A 12,454-nucleotide genomic window follows, 5' to 3' on the forward strand; every position below is an offset into this window, starting at 1 on the left:
TGCCAAGATACAAAAAAAAAGATACAACTGCCAATTTACAAACTTGCCAAAAATACAACTGAAACAACATATAAAAAATACAATACAAAAATACAACAAAAATACAATACAAAAAATACAATACAAAAATACAGCAACCAAAAGATACAACTGCCAAGATACAAAAAAAAAGATACAACTGCCAAGTTACAAACTTGCCAAAAATACAACTGAAACAACATATAAAAAATACAACACAAAAATACAACAACAAAAATACAATACAAAAAATACAATACAAAAATACAGCAACCAAAAGATACAACTGCCAAGATACCAAAAAAAAGATACAACTGCCAAGTTACAAACTTGCCAAAAATACAACTGAAACAACGTACAAAAAATACCATACAAAAATACAACAAAAATACAATACAAAAATTACAATACAAAAAATACAATACAAAAATACAGCAACCAAAAGATACAACTGCCAAGATACAAAAAAAAAGATACAACTGCCAAGTTACAAACTTGCCAAAAATACAACTGAACAACATATAAAAAATACCATGCAAAAATACAACAACAAAAATACAATACAAAAAATACAATACAAATATACAGCAACCAAAAGATACAACTGCCAAGATACAAAAAAAAAGATACAACTGCCAAGTTACAAACTTGCCAAAAATACAACTGAACAACATATAAAAAAATACCATGCAAAAATACAACAACAAAAATACAATACAAAAAATACAATACAAATATACAGCAACCAAAAGATACAACTGCCAAGATACAAAAAAAAAGATACAACTGCCAATTTACAAACTTGCCAAAAATACAACTGAAACAACATAAAAAATACAATACAAAAATACAACAAAAATACAATACAAAAAATACAATACAAAAATACAGCAACCAAAAGATACAACTGCCAAGATACAAAAAAAAAGATACAACTGCCAAGTTACAAACTTGCCAAAAATACAACTGAAACAACATATAAAAAATACAACACAAAAATACAACAACAAAAATACAATACAAAAAATACAATACAAAAATACAGCAACCAAAAGATACAACTGCCAAGATACCAAAAAAAAGATACAACTGCCGAGTTACAAACTTGCCAAAAATACAACTGAAACAACGTACAAAAAATACCATACAAAAATACAACAAAAATACAATACAAAAATTACAATACAAAAAATACAATACAAAAATACAGCAACCAAAAGATACAACTGCCAAGATACAAAAAAAAAGATACAACTGCCAAGTTACAAACTTGCCAAAAATACAACTGAACAACATATAAAAAATACCATGCAAAAATACAACAACAAAAATACAATACAAAAAATACAATACAAATATACAGCAACCAAAAGATACAACTGCCAAGATACAAAAAAAAAGATACAACTGCCAATTTACAAACTTGCCAAAAATACAACTGAAACAACAGATAAAAAATACAATACAAAAATACAACAACAAAAATACAATACAAAAATACAATACAAAAATACAGCAACCAAAAGATACAACTGCCAAGATACAAAAAAAAGATACAACTGCCAAGTTACAAACTTGCCAAAAATACAACTGAAACAACATATAAAAAATACAACACAAAAATACAACAACAAAAATACAATACAAAAAATACAATACAAAAATACAGCAACCAAAAGATACAACTGCCAAGATACCAAAAAAAAGATACAACTGCCAAGTTACAAACTTGCCAAAAATACAACTGAAACAACGTACAAAAAATACCATACAAAAATACAACAAAAATACAATACAAAAAATACAACACAAAAAATACAATACAAAAATACAGCAACCAAAAGATACAACTGCCAAGATACAAAAAAAAGATACAACTGCCAAGTTACAAACTTGCCAAAAATACAACTGAAACAACGTACAAAAAATACCATACAACAATACAACAACAAAAATACAATACAAAAAATACAATACAAAAATACAGCAACCAAAAGATACAACTGCCAAGATACAAAAAAAAAGATACAACTGCCAAGTTACAAACTTGCCAAAAATACAACTGAAATAACATACAAAAAATACCATAAAAAAATACAACAAAAATACAATACAAAAAATACAATACAAAAATACAGCAACCAAAAGATACAACTGCCAAGTTGGCCTAAAAAGTCACATTCTGCCGGTGATTGAATGTATATTGATTTCTCTTCTTGCATGTTACTTTGATAGTATTGTTACCTGCACTGTACACTGCACCCTTAATATTAATTTGCTTTCTCTGCTTTTTACGTCTGTCTTTTTGTCAGCTTTAGTCACATAGTATAAATAAAATTTAAAAAAACACCTTTAGAGGCCATTTTTCCCCGCAAGCGGGGGTTGGCCTTTTTCGGGAACTGTGGTTGTTGTTGTTTTTCGGTCCCCTTTTTGAAGCAATGTTTTACGGCCGGATGCCCTTCCTGACGCCAACCCTTTTTGCCGCCTTTAACGACAAGCAGGGAATTACCAGTGAACTGGTACTCAATTAGCCGACCTCAGAAGGATGAGCAGGCTGAGTCAACCCCCCTGGCGTTAATTCAGCGATTAGACCGGGATTCGAACCCAAGATCCTAGGATCCTAAGCCGGCACCCTAGCCGCTAGCCCAACACCAGGGATAGTATGTTGAGTCACATAGTATGTTGAGGATAAAAATGTTTCGAGAGAAAAAAGGAATGATACCCAAAATGGCGGCCATCATGACATAACAAACAAGTTAACATATGACTTTCGATTTGAGCCTTTGTGCTCCCAGTTTTTGAAACAATTACTCTTGCATGAGACAATTCTTCATTAACTACCACTCTTTCCTCTCAATGCTATTTTGATGTATGTATCAGCATCACACTCATTACTCGACATTGCATTTTCAGAAACGACGTCAAAAGTGTTTTCAAAAACTTTGTTGACAAAGCATAACAGCTAGAACGACACTTGGTAGAGTGCATACCTCCACCAGGCTGAACAGTTTATATTTTGTATCCCACTGATAGGCTGGATCTGGATTCGTCAGAATCAGAACGTTGAAACAAAATCTAATCGGCTTGTTCTTGTCACCTAACCAACTCATCCCCCAAGTTTAGTCATAGGCCGGATCTGGATTCGGACCTGAACCAAAATCGAATTGGCTTGTTCTTGTCACCTAACCAACTTATCCCCCAAGTTTAGTCTAATCGTTTAGACTAATCGTTTAGTCTAATAGTCGTCAAAAATGTATTATTTTGATGTATACAAGTGTAATACGCCCTATCTAATGAAGCACACACGTTTCTGCACTAGAAGGGTGACTTGCAACCAAAGAAACGTGCACTTTTATGTCAAAACTGCTTATTTTTGTCAGACGAGATTGGATTTGCGCGAAAAGTTTCCTGTCAAATATGTATTATTTTGATGTATACAAGTGTAATACACCCTATCTAATGAAGCACACACGTTTCTGCACTAGAAGGGTGACTTGCAACCAAAAAAACGTGCACTTTTATGTCAAAACTGCTTATTTTTGGCATACAAGATTGGATTTGCGTGAAAACAGTTTCCTGTCAAATTGGCTGGATCTGGATTGGCCGGATCTGGATTCGGACCTGAGCCAAAATCTAATCGGCTTGTTCTCGTCACCTAACCAACTTATCCCCCAAGTTTAGTCATAATCCATCCACAACTTTTTGAAATATGTTATATATCACTTTTGGCCCAATCTCTCAATGGTGAAGAGTCACCTAAAAAATTAAATAACTCTTGTATCCGAATCCATATTCAGATCTTCACCAAAATCAAATCGAATCGGTCTTGTCACACGCCCAACCGATCCACCAAGTTCCGTCCAAATCCGTCCATAACTTTTTGAGATATTGTGCTATGTATCGGTTTTAGCTCTGTCATTCAATGGGGAAAGTTCAAAAAAAAAGTTGTTTCAAAAAGGGGACCGAAAAACAACAACAACCACGGTTCCCGAAAAAGGCCAACCCCCGCTTGCGGGGAAAAATGGCCTCTAAAGGTGGTTTTATTCAATGGGGAAGAATCACTTAAAATATTCTACTAGCCAGATCCAGATCTTCACCAAAATCGAATCATTCCGTCCTTGTCACATACACTACCTCTCCACCAAATTTCGTCCAAATCCGTCCACAACTTTTTTTGAGATATTTTGTTAACAGACAGACAGACAGACAGAAAAGGGTGAAAACATAACAGAAACAGACAGAGAAGGGTGAAAACATCCACCTTCGGTGGCAGTGGTAATTAACATTTTGGCAATAAATTACCTTTATTGCTACACCCATACTCCACTACACCCATACTCCACTACACCCACTTCAATATGATTTCTACAACCTGCAAAAATGGCAATTTACTACTTTTAAGGTAAAATACCCATTGGTGTTCTCACCTTGAACCCTTGTCTAATCATGTAGATTGTGGAGAATTCAAATCCCATATACGGTATGTTTGTCCATTGTCCCCTACTGTCATAATTCATGTTAAAGTGCATGAATGTGTACTAATGCCTCCATGAGTCAAAGTTCAATATGGAAAAAATAAAAATAGGCCATGCATCCAAAAATCTAAAGAGAAAGGATTTTTATTTTGTGATGAACAAAGAAGCTAACATACACTTCAACCATATGCCATTGCAGGTGCTCCATGTCCACCTATTTGCAAGGGAAATTGCTGGTTGCCACAGCAAGGCTACTGTCAGAAGAGTAAGTGTTCAGAGCAAGTACAATAACTATTATAACGTTGTGATAAACGGTGGTGATTGCAGGGGTTATCTGATGAAATGGTCCAGGCATATGGCACAAGACCTGCCCAGGTGATTGGTCAGCAATTTGAGTTTTGAAAAGAGAGAGGATACACAATTAACTTTTATCACTGGCTTTGACGATCCATCATCGAGAATCCATCAGTCGGCCTTTGAACCTGTTGCTTATTGATAATCTTTTAGGGGAGGGAGATATCTTTAAAAGTTTTGCGGAGAGCTGCCTTTGCAAAATTTGGAATGCATATCATGAACGCATCGACCGGCCGATTTTGAGTTGGTTTTTACACAGGACAAAGTCTCAGCGGTCTTCAACAACAGTTCCCCCCTTCCACCCCTTCCTTATTTCTTGTTTTTTCAAACACATCCACCAGGCGTGAGAACAGTCTCCTTTTATGCCAGCTTAAATGGCCTCGCCTCTTCTTCACTTTGCTTCTTCAAGACATGCAAAGCAACATGAATGGTCTTGCTTGCTTTGGAATTGCAATCAAAGTTGGGACGTATGCCACAAGGGAACCAAATATTCAGATGACACAGGACAAAGACTTGCTGTCACCCCACTGGACATTGGCGAATGGGATAACTTCTATATCGACTTGTTTCTGGTGCAAACCAGTGTGATATAACTTCTGTAACGTTAACGTGATTCACACGAGGTCTCCCATCTGTGATCGGTAATCACCACTACTTGTTTAAACCATCAAGAAAGCGTGGCTGCAGCTGAAACTTTGAGTTTAGAAACATTATTGCCCAGCTCAGGTTCAACAGTGGATAACTCCTCTTATTCAACCCCCACCCCCAAACCCTCTCCTTTCTTCCTTTAGTCATGAGCCTCAACTGTGCCAAAGAGTGTGTTCGACAATGCTACGGGAACGGTTCCAAAGAGTGCTGCCATAACAACTGTGTTAGCGGCTGCACGGGACCTCTGCAGTCCAATTGCTTTGTAAGTTTGTGCAGTGGGTGCACACGTGTCCGACTGCCTGATCGCATTCGAGGTTTTATGGTCATTATTTAGAGTTTTAGTCATCCTGTATAGCCCATGCGATATAACAATTGTACTGTGCATGGTAAAGGATCAGATGTTGGAATGTATATGACTTGATTGCCACGTGATTTTGATGATTAACTGATGATCTATTAAGTGACACTCACTAAAATATTGCGTGACCTGTTTGAATTTTTTTCTGCTTTAAAAAAACTTTTGACCTGATAATGTAATCAGAGCTCTTTTTTTGAGGACAAATGGGCAGAAGGTCAAATTCCATCACCATCTATAACGGAGATATTTAATTGTGTTTTATAGCTAGTGTGGCTCTTTCCACACCATTTTACCCACTGCTCATTTTTTTTCCCCACAGGCTTGCCGTGATTTTGGACATGGATATTCATGTTTGGACAGCTGCCCTCCACCCACCTTGTACGACCCGAACTCTTTTGAAACTGTACCTAACCCGGACGGCACGTACCGCCACGGGGCAATCTGTGTGAAACAGTGCCCTTGTAAGTGCTGCCACAAATATATCTGCAATGACAGATTAGGGTATCTGTGAATATCATTGTGCTTATCATAATAATTAATATTATAAAAGTATTAATAACAATTTGGATGATAATATTGTTTAAGTTTGGCGGGTTCGTCCGGTTGCTTGGCTTGTATCCCGGCAAACCGTGTCAAAGTGCGTGGGATCACGTATGTGTCTGTCCACCACTATACTGTGCCGAGTGAGAAAATCGAGCCGGTAGATGCGCCATATTTATTGGTGCCAAAGGCCTGATCTCGAATTACGAACAAGCGGAGTCGTTAGGCCTATGGCACGGCTTAGTTACGGGCGCTAAGTGCCACAATCAAATTTGTCTCTTAACCAACATGCACAATTGCAATCGCGATCAGAACCACCCAAGTTGGAGAGAACCAAGTTTGGAGACCAAGTTTTTTTTTCAAATGTAATCAAAAGATATGGGGTGGAATACAAGAAGGAATCAATCATCAACAAAGAATCACACCTTAACCCCTATCGATACGTGCCCATGGATCAATCAAATGAACAGGATCCTTAATTATCTAATTTAAGGCCTCTTTCATGCCACAGCAGATAAACAAGAGAGAGAGAGAGAGAGAGTCAAACAAGATGGAAACATCCGGCTGTGCCCAGCAAGACACAGCTTGACCCCCTTGTGGAGACACGAGTAGGCAAATGAACAATTCGTATTGCAGCCCAATTGGAGAATGGACGCAGCTTGCTGGGTGTACCATGGTGGAGACCACCCACAGCAGCAAGGATCAAAAAAAAAAAAACAAGATCAAGCAGCAGCAAAAAAAAAAAGCAGCAGCAGCAAAGATCATTCTGTATTCTTAGATATTGCCAAACTTGGAGAACCTTCAGTCAGGCACACTCAGAGATCCAATTGATTCAATTTGTACTTTTTTTTTTTTTTGGGGGGATACAGAATCGAGGCTCGTGAAAGAGCTAACATTTATTTCACAAACAAATCAAACAGACAAACAAAATATATAAAAAGAGGGAGCAGTAGACAAGATGGGGAGAGAAGGGGAAGCACACAAACACAACATTTCAAAAAGTGGATTTTGGGTGAAATTAGCGGGGGTAGAAAAGATCGAGGTTTTGGATGGGGGGAGATAAGAGATGGTGGTGAACAGCTGTTTTAAAGACCTGGAGGGAGGAGTGGGATTGAAGAGAGTGAGGGAGTTTGTTCCAGAGGTGGGAGAAAAGAGGAATGAAGGAGTGAAGGTGAGCAGAGAGTCTTGATTTTGGCAGTTTAACCATAAGAGGGTTGCAGGCAGATCTTGTGCGACCTGTAGGAATATTTGGGGGACAGAGCCCAGAGAGAGCTGGGGGGGCAAGGCCGGAGAGGAGTCGGTAGAAGACGGAAAGACCACCAACCTGCCTGCGGTGAGTGAGTGAAAGGCCCTTGGAGTTAGCTTCATCGCGGGAGATTCCAATGATTCTGAACACTTTGGTTTCAACAGCGTGAAGACGAGCTAGGTGTGAGGCAGGAGCACCAGCCCAGAGGGGAGAGCAGTATTCCATTGAGCTGCGGATGAAAGCCTTGAATGTGGTGAGGAGCTCAGGTGTGCCAAGGAAGGACTTTGCACGATGGAGGATGCCCAGTCGGCGACTGGCTTTGAAGGCCAGATTTGAAATGTGGTTTTCCCAGGAAAGATCGTGGCAGATCGTGAGACCCAAAAGCTTGAGTGACAGAACTTCTTGGATAGTTAGGCAGTTAAGAGGAAGCATCGTTCATTTTTTCAGGAAAGCACCAAATTTGGCACAGATGTTGTATGGACCTATACAATTGTTTTCCTGAGGGGCACCCAAAAATTCAGAAAATTCAAAAAATCCAAAAAAATGTTCTGGATGCCGTGAAAAAGGGGAGAAAACGGGTATTGATTCGAACTGTAGATTCTGATATTGTGGTCTTGGCAATAGCACACTACTTTACCTACCAGTCACACGGTGTGGAGGAAATCTGGATTGCCATTGGCACTGGTAAAAGCTACCGCTACCTTGCCATCCATAAAATTGCCACCGGCCTTGGCCGCAGGAAGTCCGAGTCTTTGCCATTATTTCATGCCTTCACTGGCTGCGACACAGTCATTTTTTGCCCAAATTGGGAAAAAGACAGCCTGGAAGGCTTGGGAGGCATACCCCAGCATCACGCAGACCTTTCATGCTCTCGCTTATAGGCCATCTGTGGACGCTATTACTATGGAACTACAGAGCATAGAAAGATATGTTTCCATCCTCTATGACCGGACTACCGAGATAAAGACAGTGAATGACATGCGCCGACACTTGTTCACGAAGAAGGCAAGAACAATTGATCACATTCCCCCAACAGCAGACGCCTTCGAACAACACCTAAAACGTGCATGTTTTTAGGCTGGACACGTATGGTGTCAGGCACTTGTGCCCTACCCAGAACTTCCATCACCAGCTGATTGGGGCTGGATGAAAACAGGGACTTCTTGGACACCAATTTGGACCACAATACCACTGATACAGGAGGCATGTTCAGAGCTTACAAGCTGCCATTGTAAGTCGGCCTGTAAAGGCAACTGTAAATGCTCCAGGGCAAATCTGCCCTGCACATCACTGTGTGACTGCGATGGACAGTGCTTGTAGTACTACGCGTCTGTGCGAGAGCCTCCACCTTTCAAGTGCCCACAATATTTTAAGTTAAAACTGCAACTGTGTGTAACTTTGATTAATTAATACCATTCCATTGTTATCAGAGACCAATAAAACAATGTGTATCACTTGGAATTGAAATTTTACCTAAAATACTATGAGAGATTCAAGGAAAATGGAAACACCATGGCGGCCATCTTGAAATTAAAGATGATGGATGCCAATCTTTATGCAATTGATCCCATTGGATTCAGAGACCATGAAAACATGGGGTACGACACTGGAACTGTGGTGTTATCGCTCATAGTATAGAAGTTATCGAGGGAAATAGGTCACAGAGGGCGGTCATGTTGAAATTAAATATGGCGGCCACCAGGGGTTCTGAATTTTTGGGCGCCCCTCAGGAAAACAATTGTATAGGTCCATACTACATCTGTGCCAAATTTGGTGCTTTCCTGAAAAAATGAACGATACGCCCTATTTTTCGGTCTTAACTGCCTAAGTAGGAGAGGATTATTCAGAAAGAGGATGGGAGGGTTGTCCAGTCGGTCTTTTCGGAGAGACATCGTAAGAGTGTGAGATTTGTCAGGATTGAAAGACATGTTCCACTTGTTTGCCCAGTCTGTGATTTTGTCCAGGTCTGCAGAGAGTGAGGAGGCTGCAAACTGCCGATCTGAGGGATGAGGAATGGAGCGACAGAGAGTAGAGTCATCAGCAAAGACATAGAGAGGATTTTCAAGAGAGTCAGAGAGATCATTGATGAAGACCAGAAAAAGCACAGGGCCCAGAACACTGCCTTGGGGAACTCCAGCCTGAACAGGAAGAGGAGATGTGAGAAACCCATTCAGGGCCACACGTTGACTACGACTAGAGAGGAAGTCCGCCAGCCATGCATGGAGATTTCCATGGATACCAAAGGAGGAGATTTTGGTGAGCAAAGCGGGGTGCCAGACCGTATCCAAGGCACGTGATATGTCAAGGGAGACAGCTCTAATTTCCTGTTTGGCATTGAGGACCTCCATCCATTGTTGAGAAAGCAGAAGCAGCATGTCCAGAGTACAGTGACCAGGTCTGAAACCAAATTGATGATCAGAGATCAAGCCATTGGAGAAGAGGAAAGATTTCATATCCGAAGCAATGATGGATTCCATGACTTTGCTGATAATTGGGAGAAGTTGGGAGAAACTGATATTATAGTAGGAAAACTGATTGTGATTTATCGTCATCAGATCTCAGAAGCTTACCAAGATTGGCACATCAGGCCTATGACCACCACGGTGTGCTTGTGACCAATTTTCTTTATCCAAGTTTTCTTTTTCTGCAAACATTGGCAATGCAGGAACACTCAGGAACCCTTCAGTGCTGTAATCTGTATTAAATGATGAGTCATTTGCATGAGCACTCATTGCTATGTCCTCTGTAATATCTCTAACAACATTTTGCTCTTGCATGTTTATTACATGCAGCTCACACAGCTTTTGGAGGACGAGTCACACGGCCACTGACGTTTGCATTGATTGTGAACGAAGCATTATTGTCTTTTTCACTTTAGTTTTGATTTATTTTTACCGACCCAGCATGTGTATGAAGTTGATTAATAACGATGGCCACAATTATGCTGATTAGTGTGGCAATTTTTTCCACAGCAAATTTTTTCAGCAACCATGACTCGTGCGCTCGCTCCTGTCCGAATAACCAAATGGAAGTTGAGGAGAATGATGTGAGGGTTTGTAAACCATGTCCTGACTCGGGATGCCCAAACTGTGAGTGACCTACTGCTTACATTAATGTGCATGCACCTTCCTCCTTCTTCACGTCCCATCTCGACATCCTTCCTTTTATGTCTTGCTCATCCTAAACAAGCTCGTTCTGTGTTTAGTTTTGCCGAGCAGCATGAAACCTCAATCGAGCTTTTTCGAATCCGGAGTTTAATGATTGGCCGAAGCTGGGGAATTAACTGATTGTTTTGCTGCTGTTCCAGCTGCTTTGTTTCTGGTGTAAAAACCCCAAAAAAATTTTGCAGAGGAAGATTTTTTTTTTTCCCTTAAAATAATTTAACTTTCAACCACATTTTACCTGATGATTCCATATGACAAAACTGGCACCTCATAATGGCTTCCAAGTTCACTTCACCTCATCTTATGAAGAGTGCTTCCCACTCGGTGGTGTGTGGCAGAGGGTTGCTGATTTAGTTGTGCAGACCGACATCATACTTTCATAGCAATAAGTGGGTTCTGACGTCTTTCTTGAACAATAGGTATCCCAAAATCATATCATATCATTTTAAGCTGTTTAAAACTTCGAATCTTTTCATGATGAAAGATATTTAACTTCTTAAGCCTCTCACTTCCTGCTTCGTGAACCCTGAAACAAAACGTCTTTGTTGTAGTGCCAGGTTTGTAGTTCCATTCATGGCATTATTTGATGCAGAGCATTGGCAGACAGAGCATTTAACACTCTAGGCCGTTTGCCATTGCTCTTCCCAGTGGTATTCAGGGCAGGAATTCGTCCAGAGTTTTAGCACACAATGACCCACTCTTTTAGAAAGGTGCTATGGGATCTTTAATGATCAACAGTGAACGCCAGCAAATGGGACACCCGGCTTAACGTCCCTCCAAAGGACGGTGCACTTGTCGATGCAAAACACAGGTGAGACCGTGTATAATTAATTTCTACGGATTACAACATGTGAAATACCTTATAATACAACATTTTGTTTGGAAAGCATCGTTTGAATGATTTGCAGAAAAGTTTGGTTTACATTGATAAAAGGTGATGTTTCGCACCAAAGAGATGAGACTATATTTGTAATTCTGTATAATTTTCCACATTTTTTTTGGCGTCAGGAAGGGCATCCGCCATAAAAACATTGCCTCAAAAACAGGGAACCATGATTGTCATGGGGTCCGCAAGGCTAACCCCCGCTCTAGCGGGGAAAATGGCCTTAAAAAAAACGATCATTCATTCATTCATTTCATTTCCACAAATAAGTCGATATGAGGATAAATTGATACTAGTATGCTGTTTGATGACCAGATCTTTTTTTTTTTTCCTTTGCTGCCTCGGTGCAGTTTGCAATGGCATCGGGACTGGTTCACTCATAAATGCAGTGACGGTCAATTCTACCAACCTCGCTGCATTCAACGACTGCACAACCATCAGCGGAAACCTTGTCTTCCTACCTCAAGGCATTTCTGGGTAAGACTTGCTTTCTCAGTCTCATTACACAGTGGCGCCCTCATAGCGGATGAGAGATAGTAGTAATGCCAAATGAGATGTAGTATAGCAAATCTCTAGAGGCCACAAATGTCTCTGTACAGGTAGAGGAGTAGGCTTTGTGCTTCTGCACCCTGACGAGTGATGCCAAAGATGCAGGTAAGCTCCGTGTCTGGGAGTGCAAGATGCAGGAAACCCGGCCCGTAGTGGAGAGTAGTTAACATTGATTATTCCGCTCGATCATCCAATGAGTTAGACAAGTGCGTCTCGATA

General features: G+C 40.0%; 1 protein-coding gene across 2 annotated transcripts in view; it reads left to right on the forward strand.

Annotated features, from left to right (window-relative positions):
• Positions 1-12,454, forward strand: part of LOC137431276 (receptor tyrosine-protein kinase erbB-4) — a 136,157-nt gene that overhangs the window by 85,408 nt on the left and 38,295 nt on the right. For both annotated transcript variants that reach the window (XM_068122425.2, XM_068122423.2), the window contains exons 5-9: positions 4,693-4,758; positions 5,639-5,757; positions 6,173-6,314; positions 10,612-10,728; positions 12,037-12,163. In XM_068122425.2, the coding sequence (XP_067978526.2) occupies positions 4,693-4,758; positions 5,639-5,757; positions 6,173-6,314; positions 10,612-10,728; positions 12,037-12,163 (571 nt within the window). The remainder of the gene's footprint in view (positions 1-4,692; positions 4,759-5,638; positions 5,758-6,172; positions 6,315-10,611; positions 10,729-12,036; positions 12,164-12,454) is intronic.

This window comes from Myxine glutinosa, chromosome 7, assembly GCF_964187855.1.
Source record: "Myxine glutinosa chromosome 7, kmMyxGlut1.1, whole genome shotgun sequence".
Classification (NCBI taxonomy): domain Eukaryota; kingdom Metazoa; phylum Chordata; class Myxini; order Myxiniformes; family Myxinidae; genus Myxine; species Myxine glutinosa.